We start from the raw sequence: 15032 nt of genomic DNA, 5'->3' as shown, positions 1-15032 counted from the left end.
CCGAGAAGGACAAATCATAACAGACTTGGAAATGATTTTGCCACCCCCTGTTCCATAATGACTTTGGTAACTTGGAGCGTGCGACAGATTTTCCACAGAGGGGGCTCGCTGAAAGAACTTGACACATCCACTGTGTCCTAGTAGGGCGCAGGCACAACTTCAAAAACGTCTTGTTACGCGGCAAATTCGCTCCATTTTAGATAAGGCCAATTTATTCACCGTTCTTTTGGCCTTGTTTCAGTCACAGGACTTAAATACCCCCCCCCCCCCCCCCCCCCCCCCCCCCCCAAAAGAGATGACTGCGATCAATTATACATTTTTCCCTATCGTCAGTAGTTTTCCATATGCTGTAGAAAACACATGTATGAATTACAGTGGGGTAACTCATACATGTTATATTTGTTACATAAGGCTGGTTGAGATAGTAAGGTTACAATAACTCAAACTAAACGGGTCACCATCCTAGCTGGTTGGTGGCAGTCCACATCAAAGCAAATCCTAAGACAACCAAATCTCTCTTCTTTTTAAAATGATAGTGAGCCTTCAGTCTTATATTCTGTGCTGTTTGTGTATCTTATGTTTAGAGCAGGCAACCAAATCATGAAATGAAAATTCCTAATATGTTAAACAGTCAAACGTATTTTTATTGTAGTTATTTTTAAGTTTTCCTCACATGTGGATGTTTCACCAGCTTTCAGCAGAGGTGTCTGTGACCTCTGCCAGAGACTGTGAAAATCTCTTTTTTTTTTTCAGTATGTTTTCTTGGATTGTGGCATATTTTGGCTAATGTTCCTTTAACTTGGAACCCAACTGCTGAGTTGTTCATTCACAAATCACAGACATTCAAACTGTCATTGGTTCGGTAGCCCGTCGTCTGCTCCTTTCATGTGTGCTCAGGAATGTCATTTTTACTGATTCAGTGTAGCACCCCGCACCGTTGGCCAGGAAAGCTGTCTTTTCCTCATCTGTCACAACCAGCCCCAAGTGGATCGAAACCGGAGGAAGGCGCCAAATGCTCCCCGTCTAAAGATAATGGTTTCTTAAATACTGGACCACATTTTGCTTCAGCCCTCTTGGCAGTTTAATGTATTACTCTGTCTTCCCTGTGATTGCTTGTGGATTAAAAAAAAAAAAGAAAAAAGAAAAGAAAAACACAAAAAGAACACTCAGAGACGAGGAAAGGACTCGACATAAAAGCCGACGGAAAAAAAAAAAAAAAAAATTTGTTTGTAACTGTCTTTGTGAAGTAAAGTGAATTAGCTCTTTCAATTTCCCATCGTTTGGCTGTCTCTGGCAAGCTAATGTTAAATGGAAGTTTTAATCTGGTCAGGTCAATGAAAATTACTTTTCCATTTTTTAATTTGAGCTGATTTGAAATTTTGCGCCATTCATCACCAAGTGAGTGCCAGAGACTCCTGAATTACAGGTGAACTTGCAACGGTAGAGGTGCCCGGGTTAATCGGATTTCCCATTTCAGCAATGCCGATGACAAAAAGATGTTATGTATTAACATAACGATTGTATTCTACATGTATGCATTCTACATATTCAATTAATGGGTAAAAAATGTTCATTTGCTGAATGGTGCCAATTAGCAGTTACAATTCAATGTCATTCTGAATTAGGAACAGCCGACACTAGTTTGGTCATGTAGACTCCTTCCAAGGATCGCACTAATAGACACAGAAGCACAAAACGTCTGATTTCCCTTGCCTCTACTCTACTGCCCGTGAATATAATGGATTTTTGTCTGAGATAACAAAAAAAAGGGAGACAACACAAAAACACTCAGTGCTTTGTTCTGCAGCTATAGACCTCTCTGTAGTCCTCAGAGATAACCCCTCTTCTGTCATGCCAAGAGAAAAGCTCATTCAAAGAGAATAGAGATGACTAAAAAAAAAAACTCTCACCCAACACAGACGACTTATCTGATTAATTTGATCAACAGCTGATTTTCTTGTTCACTTGAAAAGACTCCCACAAAGAACTGGTGTTGGGAGAGAGAGATAGAGAGAGACAGAGAGAGAGAGAGAGAGAGAGAGAGAGTAGTATAACTGATCCTTCACCTTAATGTTTACATACCTGGCCCTGGATTACAGTGTTCAGAAATGTTTTAAAACTGAATAAACAGTAACATGAGTAATACTGACAGCATGTTGCTTTTATTGATAACCATAACTGTCAATGTATATTTGCTTATTTACCTCACAGTCATCGTTTTGTCAGCTGTTAACCAGACTCAGGGATTTCTTTTATTTTTTATTTTCATTTTTATCTTTGTTTCTATTAGATCATTTTGTGGGCGTATGTCAGGCTTTGATTCTCTTTTGAAAAGTGCCACTAGACAAAGTTCACTTCTTTTTTTTTTGTTTTTAATCCAGAAGAAAAGGGTCCGGAAAGCTTTGGATTGCTAAGGGCTGTTTAAAAGCCATTAAACAGAAAGAAGTCCCGGCAAGTCTCTTGAGCCTTGTCACAAACTGAGTCACCTCGGCATTAATTATACCATGGGAAACCAATAAATGTGACGACCTCGATAGTTACAGCTGGCTTGGCTCCTAAACCGGGGGTCTCCAGCGGTAATGAAAGAAAGCCACTATCTGTGCTCAGCTTTTGTGCCTTAAATCGTGAAGGTGCTTGATTAAACAACATGCCAGACGGCTAAGCTCTCAGGGTGGTTTCACGTTTGGCCAACTAATTACACACTCCTCTGACTGCTTCAAGGTCTAGGCTTACTACGGAACTAAGTGTGACGGAACCGAACCGTGCCGGCCGTGAATTTCGGAAATCGTAGTTACGGCATAGAGGCTGTTTAATACATGCGTACACACACACACACACAAAAAAAATACATAATTCAGAATTGCAACACCGTTGATTTTTTTTGTTTGCATGTTCTCCCCGTGTCTGCGTGGGTTTTCTCCGGTTTCCTCCCACAGTCCAAGAACATGCAGGTTAGGTGAATTGGAGGCGCCAAATGAGCGCTGGGATAGGCTCCAGCACCCCCCACGACCCTGATTAGGACAAGCGGCTTAGATAATGAGTGAGTGAGAGCGAGGTTATGCGTTTCAAAGTTCATAGCAAGATCCAAAAGAAAACCATAAAAGAGACCTTCAGCTCAGTTTCCTGCATGCCTTTAAACAAACTTCAAATTTTTTTTTTCTTCTAAGTCATTTCTGTCAGGGGGAGGGGGAGGGATGCTGGACACACCAGCTCCTGCGAAAAGTGTATAAAACTGTAAGCTTCTCCTCAAATATTGACGTCAGCCCCTCTCACAACCAGTCCACTAATGGCAATAGTTCCACCGACAAAATCCCAGGTTACAGTATACTGTCCATCTCTCCATCCCTCTCTCTCTCTCTCTCTCTCTCTCTCTCCCTCTTTTTTCCCCTTGTCATGGCCATAATCCACACCATCTAAGTCATGTGGCCCTGTACTGCTTATCTCTGATCCCACACACTCTGCACTGTCTGTGAGGTTCCCCTCCAATGAACAGGGAGCCAGGGCAGTCTCCAGAGGCCCCGGTGACAGGAGTGAGTACACAGGGGTGCGGAGGCCAGAGAGCAGAAGAGTGATCTCCTCTCTCCTCCTACTCCTCCTTCGTGCTCGCGGCCTCTCGGCTCTCTTACGCCCCAGGGCTCCTGAGAAAGAGCAGGAGAGATGTTCCTGTGGAGAAGTCTCCTTTTACCCACTCCACTGAAAGCAATGATACATTTCAACCGTGAAATAGATAACACTACACAGCCTAATGCCGCGCTTGAAAAGGAATGAGTCAGTTTCTGGTGCGAATGTTATATTACGAATTCATTCGCATTTGTTCTTTGCGTAAATGAAAGCACAAGCGTAGGAATTATACACATGCATGGTGTGACATTAAACAGAGATTAGTCACGTACGTTGTCTTTGTCTTATTGTAATATGTCTATAAAACTGTGGTGAGATGTTCAAAGGCACACTGGGTTAATAAATCTCTCAAAAGACACAAAGGAGTTAGTTCTCAACGTGTTATCTCGCATGCAACCGGTAGGAAACATCGCAAAGCATCCGTTACCATCCCTCTTGTGTGTGTGTGTGTGTGTGTTTTTATTTCTTTTCTCTTTTTGTCAGCACACAAGACAAACCTGATCTATCAAAGCACAGACTCATTCATTTCAATTCATTTAAAAACAAATTAAACAGGGATGCTTGATCAGCTCACACATATTTTGACATTATATAATACATTATTCAGTGTAAAATAAATTATCCATTATCAGATGTGAATTAGAACATTTTACTTCGAGTTGCAGTATATCAGCGTTCTAATTTGAGACGAACAGCCGATTTGACGTGTTGCATTTGTTTTTGCAGGCTTTCACCGGAAACTCGAACACGGAGAGCGTTGTTCGTCATGATCTGCAGCACGCCGTTGTGGCCCAGTTCTTCCGGATCATTCCTTTGGACTGGAGCGAGGAGGGTCGGATTGGTCTTAGAATGGAAGTCTACGGCTGCCCATACTGTGAGTTTCTTACACAATTTGCCCATTCGGCCTAAAATAACACAGCGCTTGATTCACTGTTCCCATTAGCAGTGCTGAAAAATTCAACATTTAACAACAGTTACACAGCTAGATATGGGAAAACTGCTCCCATGTCTCTTATATCGGGGAAGTTGAGAGATCATAACCAGCATGAGATGTCATGTCTTTTCCATAACAGAATTTACTATTTATAATAGTTCAACCCTTGAGGAATTAATTATTGAAATAGCCCTATAGCAGCCATGTTCTTCTCATGGCACATTTTGAAGTAGATGACATAGCTGTTTTTTTTTTTGTTGTTGTTGTTGTTTTTAATTTGCTGGGACTTTGCATGTTTAAATAACAGGACTAGAAACATTTATTAATAATGTTGATGAAACTTCTTACATCATCACGAGATGCGCTCCAGGTGCATGACAAAAGAAAAAAAAACAAGTAAACAGAAAAGAGAGGGAAAGAAAGAAAGTTATGAATAGGCTTGGCACACCTGTATTCATTTTCTGATAGAGCTCGAAACTTGCCTTGCATTCATTTTGGAATACTGGCATCTGGAAATTTCATTGAGGATGAAATTACATACATGCACCATCAGCGAACGCAATGTTTACTCCAAGGGAATTAAAGCCCCGGACAAAATTCATCACCGTCGTCTTATCGGGTGTCGTAAAATTGATCATGATACCAAATTTCAATTATCTCGGGGGTAGATGAATCCTTTTTTACGACACACGTAACCATTCATCATGCATTCCGCGTTCCACTCGAGAACGTAGGCGCGGAATCTATGCACGACAGTTTGTAAATGTTCATCCAAAAAGCCTTATATCTCTTACATGAAACCCAGAATTGCGGACATGCATTCTACCATTGTGCGGCCCCCTTGAAATAACAATATGGTGAAAGTATAACTGACTGTGGGCCTTTGAGATGTGTTTATGGCAGATATGAATGAAGCTTGGATGCCTCAGATATAGATCATCCCTGAAACTCCTCTACCTCCTATTGAAAAGCGTAGGTTTGTGCGACTGATTTTTGTCAGAATGTGTCTTATCCTTATTCGCTCAGTTGGACTGAATGCCTTCATATTCCACCCGTCCTCACAAACAGCCGATCGGTGACATTGATAAAGATGGACAGCCGCCTCAAAATGGATTATAGAATTTGCCACAAACCTTTTTTTTTTTCCAATCCCCCCCCCCCTCCCTTCCTTCATATCTCATACCAACAAAAATACATTTTCTTAGGGAGGAGAATGTGTTTGTCCTCTCTCTCTTTCTCTCTCTCTCCCTCTCCCTCTCTGTCTCTCTCTCCCCTCTCTCTAGCCCAGGAAGTGTAACTGCTGAGTTAAAATAAAAAAAGATGTGTATTATAGCAGTACAGATATTCTTCCTATCGGGCAGTGAAAAGGTGGGAATAATGGCAGGGAGATAAGCAGCCAGTTGGAGGATGAAGACTAGAATGAGAATGAATCCGCTGGTCTGACCTTGTTGATAGGCCAAAATGGATGAAAGCGTCAGTGATGAGGGTGAAGAGAAAAAAAGCCACATGGGGAAAGAGGCGGACGAACACATCACGAGAGACCTGTGTGATGCACGTAAACACGCAGTCACGCATTACCAACAGTAATCAGTCTACCACAGCAGGCACACACTTTGAGAATTGAATTAGTCTCCTATGTAGTGAGTGCAGTGGATTCGCACTCATAGCCACATGTTCTTTGCCCCTTCTTAGCAGTAAAAAAAAAAAAAAAAAAAAAAATGCTTATGATAATTGATTGCCTTTGGCAATGACAGGGCTCTTAGTCGCTGTTCAGAGTTATTATTGGCCTTTTATCCTGTCAATCAGAGTGCTAATGGTACATGATAATTGTAACATGCATTGCACATGTTTCCTGAATACAAATAATGCTCAGTGTCAAGACTGGTCATGAGCAATGCATGACTGGTCTCTAAACTGGTTTTACATAGTATGTTTTTCATAGATGTTCTAGGTTAACTACAGACCAAAATTATTATTTTTCGTGCAAAGTATCAATGCGCTTGACTGTGTTACAATTATTGTGCCACGATGTTTCGGTACATAGAGAGCGTTGGGTATTCTGGTATTTGTTCTCAGTCTTCAGGAAATCATTCTCAAAATACATCGAAATATCAGTACTTTGAATAGTACTTTGTTTTTTTGTTTTTTTTCTAGAGTCAGTACAAAGCTGACAATGCGCCGGCTCGACTCGTATTGTTAATTCTTTCTTCAAATGCGTGGAGATGTTTTCTGGGGTTTTTTTTTTCTCCCCTGATCTCTAAAATGTTCATTATTCCCAGAGAGCAATATCAGTGGTGCATCTTCAGATCCATCTCATAACACAAGCACACCATGACATTTAGCCCTTAATAACAAAATAAAACACATTACCATCAAAGAGAGAAGCGGGGCATCGGCGGCTTAAAATTTCCATTACCGCAAACTGAAAAGTGCATCAAACTTCCTATCCGACTATTACATGTACTCCTCAGTGTTTATTTGTTAAGAGTGAAATACATTAATGAGTGGCACCTCTCGTCTGAGTGACTGCAGCTGTGATATTCCCCACTGAGAGATTAACACAATCATTTACATTTTGATGAAGCACAGCTCAAGGTAAATTACTTATTGTGAGTGAGGCAGGGAAAAATCTGAAACCGACACACTGACACCCCCACCTTTACTGTTATCTATCTATCTATCTATCTATCTATCTATCTATCTATCTATCTATCTATCTATCTATCTATCTATCTATCTGTCTGTCTCTCAATGGACAGACAGACAGACAGAGACAAAGACTGTCTACTCCCAGTCACTGTGCAGTAGTGGATCCATAAACAGTTTTAGGAAATTGTGGTGATGATGTCAGTTGCTGAATGCTGGTCACAGCTGGCACTGGGATCTGTGTATAATGCGCTTTAAGCTTAGATGCCCACGACGCATCCATGTGAAAGGAAGTCTCATAGATAAGTGTTTGCATTCCAAACTTTCAGCAGCTGGTATCACTCTGGATTCAGACAGGGGGTCAAAAAAAAAATCCGACTTCCACTGTACAATAAGCAGAGAAGGTTTTCTCACCTGGTGGGGGTCAGGTGTAATTTTCTGCCTGCGTGCTGTAGTTTATCATGAGATTCCAGCTGTACTTTATCTGGGAAGGGAAGCACGCTTTGGCAAGAGCAATCTGGTACACCGTCAGTCTACTCATCATTTACCTAAAACGAGCATGACACTCAGTCGCCTCTAAACTCTTATCTCTCCCTCTCTTTCTCTCTTTTTCACCTTTCTCTATCCCTGCTCCCCCCCCCCCCCCTCTCTGTTGCTCTCCACAGGGGCAGATGTGATTTATTTTGATGGTCAGGGGGTGATTCCGTACCGTTTCAAAATGAAGAAGATGAAGATCCTGAAGGACGTGATCGCGCTGAAGTTCAAGACATCGGAGAGCGAGGGGGTGATCCTGCACGGGGAGGGTCAGCAGGGTGACTACATCACCCTGGAGCTGAGACGAGCCCGCCTGCTCCTGCAGATAAACCTGGGTATGGCCCGCCGCTGATCAGTCCTCATTAGGCAATTTATTGGCATGTGTGTCAGAGAGAGGGGGCTCGATGAGTTAGCCAGATGCAGAGTGCCCACAGGGGCCGTGAGAGACGGTGACCTGCATATGAATGTCTCTGTCTGGAGCTCAGTTAGAGAGCACTGAATCACTTCTATCTTTATCAAAAGCCCTGCCCCCCCCCCCCCTCCAGTTTTACCCACTCTTTTCCCCCTCTGTAATGGCAAAATGAATTATCTTTGTGAAGTGACACATTTCAGCATCATGTTGCTTATTTGTAATTGTATACATAATTAAAATTTGTTTTGTTTTCTTTTTGTTTATTTGTTTTGTTTTGTTTTGTTTCTCTGTCATAAACTGGAATGCTTTGTTTTGTTTTTTGTTTCTCTGTCATAAACTGGAATACCTCTGATTTATATTTTCACACAAGGATTAATATTGTTGATGTATATGAATGCTGCAATTTTTAGGACTTTTAATTTTTGAAAAAGGATCAATATCGTTGATACAATAGAACACTGAAATTTGGAGTACTTTTATTTTCACAAAGGGATTAATATTGCTTTTGATGGTATAATAGAGTAGCGTTTCTCAATCTCCGGGCCGCGGACCGGCGCCGGCCCCGCCCCGCTGCGAGGAAACTGCCAGCCCCAAGTCTCCCTGACTGAACTTTCTGCTTTGAAAATGTTAAATGTTCCTGCCCGCAAGAACTTGCTTAACATTCTAGAATCTTGAATAAAATGTTATTATTTTCACTTGGCGAGTGACAGAAGCACCAAGCATAATTTGACTGGCGCAGCGGCAGGGGTCTGCGGACCGGCAGTCTCCTCCTCGTGGGCCAACGCGTCGTAGTTCAAGAAGGGCTGTGATAGAGCTCTCCTAAGGACTTGTATTTTCACACAAGAATGACAAACGTACAGCTTTCCATCTTACCGTAGGTTACAGTCACATCTCCCTATGTTTTTTTGGAGTGCTTCTGAAGTATAGTGTTTTCTGTTGTTCAAACTGCAGGTAGTAATCAGTACGGTTCTATCCTCGGACATACGTCAGTCACAAGCGGCAGCCTGCTAGATGACAACCACTGGCACTCTGTGGTGATTGAAAGGTACAGGAGAAATGTCAACTTCACCCTGGACCAACACACGCAGCACTTCCGCACCAACGGAGAATTCGACCATCTTGACCTTGACTACGAGGTAAAAAAAAAAACAAACGAAAAAAGAGAGATATTCATCCGTGGTGTTCTCAGCGGGTCCACTGGGTTATTTCTGAAAACAGTGGAGTGAGTTTTATCGATCCAGATTTTCATGATAAAAAAACTTCCAAAATCCAGAGCCTTGCCTAAGAATGTTTTACACCAAGTGGATAACCATAAACAGAGCGTGGGCGATATTAATATCACCGCATCAGTATTCAATTCGCCAGTTTGGAGCGTAGTTAAAATCTATTAGCTAATAAATTCCCCTTTTACATTTTTTTTTCTTCCTCAGATCCAAGATCTTGTGTTTTGTCTTAGTATCAGAGTAGTGAGAGGTACTCTACACTGCCAACGAAATCCTGAGATATTTCAGCTGGTTCTCAAACTCTCAACAACGCAAGCTATGAGAGCAATGCTTTCAGTCGCTCCTGTAAAAGGTTCCCTGTCTCTTGCCCTCCCACACAGCACATCTGAAATAGATTTGCACTAATTAGCTTATAAGTCTCCAAAGGGTGCCGAGTTCCATTCTCACTGCAGCCCTTACCAACGGGAGCTCCAGACACATCAGAAAGCCATGATGTCATGTCTGGGTGGTAATTTTTCAGTGAGACATGCACACATACATATACATGCAGATGTACGTATATGTATGCCTGTGTGTGTGTGTTTGTGTGTGTATACATGCACACACGCAGTGATAATCTTTTTTTTTTTTTTCTCCCTCTCTCTTGTGTCAGTCTTTATGACTGATACCACAGGAAATTGCATTTGCCTGTTAACCACAGTACCAAATCCATGCTAATTATGTTTTGCAGAATGTTAACATGATCAAAGAGTAATAATACATATTAATGTTCTTTTCAGTGGGATGTATAGAAAATTGATTTTCAGCTTTGAGCAGAATCTTATACCAACGCGCGCAGTTCTTACACACTTGCTCGTTCTTTGAATGAGATTCTAATACCTTCAATAGAAGCATTTCAGTGGCCCTGGTTACATCCAAAGGTGGTAAGACAAATGGACTCCAATTAAAACAACACTACCTAATTAATTGACCTGAAAAGCACTGGATCTAAAGCTGAAGCAGTGATTTCCGTTGGCAACGAGCCCATCCGCTGGATCACTAATGTTAAATATGATGTCTCCTCCAGTGTTCACAAAAGGGGCTCTGTCAGACACCTCCCATTGATTAGTTGGTACTAACGTGTCGGAAACCGAATATTTAATACGCATCTGTGATGGGACATTACAGTTGTCATCCAGCCATACAAAAGGACTTTTTCGTCTGTGAAATCGTGGTTTTGATCTGCGCTAGCCTCAGTCTTTGTTTGGAAAAATGACAATGTTACGGAGGAGGACTGCGGACTGTCACGTATGATTTGGCTAAAATTTACAAATCAAGTTTAGAGGACGCACAGTTGTAGCACCAGGAAACAGTAGGTCTCGAGAGAACTTTAGCGCCAGACTAATGATAGAAAGTTGTAAAATATTACACACACACGTCATGTTCCAAGGTTGTAATGTTACACCTGAAATTATATAATTTAATCATTTGATAGCAGCTGCTGAGGTACAAGAGAACACATCAGCCCACTCTTATGACTCCCAGCCCTTAGAGAAATATGTAAATGAAACCTTGGCTTAAACTATGGAACAAGAAAAGACGGGAGAGCAAAACCACCGCTGCTGTCAGAGAGTTTTCTGTTTCTGTTTTCAGTCTAAAAATTGGTTGTGCTTCTTTTTTCTGTAGCTCAGCTTCGGAGGAATGCCTTACTCCGGGAAACCGGTCTCGGGAGGCAGAAGAAACTTCAAAGGTTGCATGGAGAGCATCAACTACAACGGAGACAATATAACTGACCTGGCCAGGAGAAAGAAACTGGACACGTCTAGCTTTGTGAGTTCTATTTGGTTTAAATGGCAGCTGTTTCTGTTTTTCATGTTGCATTTTCCATTTTAGAAAGTTATGCCTGTCTTCTTTTTTTGGGGGGGGGGGGGGGGGGGTCGAAAAAAAATGTTGCTATGGGGTTTTGGAAGAAGAGTTTGAAAAACATGAGGGGGAAAAAAAAAAACACATCAGTGTTACAGCCATGAGGCAAATCATGTTGGGTCTGTAGGTGAGCCAGACTGTTTAGCCCTCAGTCCAAACTACATCCTTCATAACTCACCAAGTTTCCCATTGACTGATCAAAAGACTAATCAGATAGATGTAGTTGCCCGAGCATGATGTTTTTCCTGTAAATGTTATTACTTTGGTGGCTATGGTATAATCACGTTTGCCCTCTGAAAGCTGTCAATAATTTATTTGCAGCACATTTGATGAATATGCTAATGTAACCCAGTCGTCAGAGCATTGCCACTGACTGGAAATATATCCCGTTGCATTTGAAGTGGGTTTAGCATTTGGTTATAAATGAACGAAATCATATTTGACACCAGTAGGCATTGCTGCAATGCAGAATTAGTATCTGTTGTGGAAGAGGCAGAATCTGCAATTGGTTCGTTGGTGGTTGATTTCATGCTTTAGCTTTAGTGATTAAATTAAGTAAGTTTATCTCTGAAATATCCAGTAACTTATAACAGAGGTTCAAAAGTGAAGTGCATCATTTCACCTGAACTTCTTTTTGTTTCTATATGAAACTGAGATGATAGTAATAGCACATCTGCTGGAAGACTGTGTCCTGGAAAGCGAACATGTAAAGTTCAAATAGACTGTGAATGAATTTAGTAATGATTCATCTGCCTTTTGTTTTTTTTCATTTTCTGAATGGCTTGCTTGTGGGTTTTCCATGTGTACACAATCAGTCCGTTGCGTGAAGTGAAAAGGAAAAACCATCTGAAACTTTTTTTTTTTTTAATTGAACTCAGCAAGCACTGTCAGACAGCTGAAGGGACAAAAGCTCTGTAGTTGTCTGTCTCAATAATGGAGGAAAAAAACCCTTAAGTTTTCTCCTCTAGCAATTTGACATGCCCTCTTTGTTTCTGAACATGGCTGAGCCCTTGCGGTGTTCAGTCATATATTCAGAAACAAGAAAAAAACAGCAGATGTTTTAGCCAGGAACAGCAAGAAGTGTGAATATGGTGAAGTGTTTTATTAGCAAGTGCTGAGAAAATGCCAGAGTCTTTTTTTTTCCATTTCATTGTGATGAGTTTGATTAGGTTTTTTTTATATTTGCTGTGTGTTCAAGGCCCAGAATTAGCATTTAGAGGTACATGAGCCTATGAAAAAGTTATGAATAAAGACGGCCATGCTTGCCTCCAAGTAGCCCTGTTTTAACTTCAAGATACACATAACCATGCTGCAGTTAAAACATGCTCGATCTAGACATCCAAAATGACTTTTCCTCAAGCCTCTGATCCAAATGGCAGGCTTTATAACTCGATAAACGTGCAAAGCAACACAAATTACAATTTTTTTTTTTTCTGGCCACTCTGAACTGTTGGTTCTAATCTTTTCATGTTGAGGTTAAATGATATGTTTTTTCATTATTTGATAGTATAAAAAAATTCTTGATTGAACCTTGTAATTTTCCAAAGAATTAAGACTTAAGATTTTGGGAGTGTCAGTCATTGTGGCCAATGACAGTAATCAATGGCATGTTTCAAGGGGTTTCACATGCACCATAAGAAGTCAAGGTTTTCCCCAGATCTGCAGATTATCCACAGCACTATGTAGTCAACGATGATTAAACAAAAAAGCTTCCCCAATCACAGACCTAGTCAGCTGAATAATACACGTCTGTATTGTCTTTTAACACTAGACACATGTGAATTGTGCAGAATCCTTTGAATGAGGTAACTTCTCAAAGTCTTGAAAGCCTAAAAGTAGACAGTCCTGTTAGTTGATCTGTGAAAATGTGCACAGTAAAGGCTTTAGTTACTGTAAGTGCATGGTGTTATTAAGTGTTTTGGGTAGAAACTGCATATTAGATGTTGTAACCATCGGTCCTCTATTTACTGGCTGAAGAACATAACTGGTCTGAGATCATGTGGTTTGATAATATTGAAATACACTTTCTATTCTGTAATGTGGATGTGTGAACCAATGGATACGCGTTCGAGTCATGAAGATAATTAATAAACTGAAATAGCCTCACGTATCAAGATGCAATAAAGTCGAATTTGAATTTGCACCTGTACTCATTTTCATTTCATTTTCTTTTTTTTTTTTTTTTCAGCGTAACCTTACATTTTCCTGCGTGGAGTCGCACACATTCCCTGTGTTCTTCAACGCCACCAGCTTCCTGCAGCTGCCAGGGCGGAGAGAACACAACATGGTCTCTGTCGGGTTCCAGTTCCGCACGTGGAACCCCAGTGGCCTTCTGCTTTTCAGTGCCTTGGCCGACGGAATGCTGGAACTGACCCTGACCGAGGGAAAGGTCAGAGCCCACATCAACATCACTCAGCAGAGGAACATGCACATAGACATATCATCAGGTAGGCCTGGGTTTGACTCCCTATACAGACCGTTTAACTACTGTGTGCACTGTGATAACTGAGACATGACGTGTTACAGAGACATGTCAATAGTGTTTTTTCCTCTTTCTTTTTCTTCACTCTATTACAGTTGTTTTATTGCCTGGGATCAAACAGTAGTTATGAAATAAATACAAATATACCTTGAGCTTTGTTTCCTGTTGGAGGTTTTGTGTAGGCTGGCCACCCACCTCTTTTATCCAGCTACTATATTCTAATATCTTAACCGAGGAACAGCGATGTGTGTGTTTATACGTAGTTCAATGAGTTCAATGCAAGGCGTTTCCCATGGTTCTCAAGCTTTTGAAATGCCTTCTCTTGTATGAGGGAGAATTGATCCAGAAGGGAGCCTCACACATTCACCATGCATTGTCTATGTCCCTATTCTAATGGGCCATTAAGAAAAAGACTACATACTTTCATGCTGTTAACCTTAAGGCTAATTGGGCCATAGCTGTTTAAAATCTTTTATCAGTCACAGGGAAAGCAAATTGACTCCCAACCAAACTGCACCGTAATTATACCAGGTAATGGTGAGGGATTCCCCTGTATGTAAAATGTTCACTGACGACTGTGATTTAGTATATGGTTTCCAAGCTATCCCTTTTAAGTCTTCTAGAACTCCAGCGGGTTGTGCTGTGATATGGTATCTTTGTGATATATGCTCTGTATTGGGTCAAACATTAACAAAACACGCCCCATCGTCCATTGTCAGACGGCAGATTCATCCTTGCTGTAAACTGCGTGGAGCTGATTTTAGTGCACGGGGGATGGACAGCGTGAAAAATATCCAATATCCAATAGTAATCCAGTTAAAACACCTTTGTCAACTGAGTTTGAACTCTCGTGTTGCAGATCAAAAGGGTGAGAAAACATCAATTATTGATTGAAACCTGACCAGTGATTTTGGTCTCTTATGCATCTAATCAAAGGGGTGAAACTCAGAACTTTTCAGTCTGTTTATGCAGGTCTGTCACACCCCTTCAGCCTTATTACTGATTCATAGAGCTCGGTTTTTCTCCACAGCTATAGACTTTGACTGAATTTGACCCTATATCGCCCATACTAATGGTAAGCATGATATGGTTTTAGTTGCCTAGATTTGTTGTAAAAAAAAAAGGGGAGGGGGCAGTGCTTTTCACTAATCTGACAGTCTTGATTGCAAATATAAAGGTTTCTAGGACATCTAGGTGTTTGTTTTTATAATATCTTCAAACTATGTTCATTATGGGCTTCAAAGAGGACATTTGTATTTTGAATTTTGATTTCTTTAA

The 15032-nt window shown here is 41.0% G+C and overlaps 1 protein-coding gene across 1 annotated transcript in view; it reads left to right on the top strand.

Annotated features, from left to right (window-relative positions):
* The window catches only part of cntnap2a (contactin associated protein 2a), a 151767-nt gene that overhangs the window by 17492 nt on the left and 119243 nt on the right, over positions 1–15032 (top strand). Inside the window, exons 4-8 of the mRNA XM_030767534.1 lie at positions 4348–4495; positions 7867–8070; positions 9099–9283; positions 11036–11179; positions 13461–13719. Coding sequence (XP_030623394.1) covers positions 4348–4495; positions 7867–8070; positions 9099–9283; positions 11036–11179; positions 13461–13719 — 940 coding nt within the window. The remainder of the gene's footprint in view (positions 1–4347; positions 4496–7866; positions 8071–9098; positions 9284–11035; positions 11180–13460; positions 13720–15032) is intronic.

This window comes from Chanos chanos, chromosome 3 (genome assembly GCF_902362185.1).
Source record: "Chanos chanos chromosome 3, fChaCha1.1, whole genome shotgun sequence".
NCBI lineage: Eukaryota > Metazoa > Chordata > Actinopteri > Gonorynchiformes > Chanidae > Chanos > Chanos chanos.
This window is presented reverse-complemented; position numbering and strand designations above follow the sequence as displayed.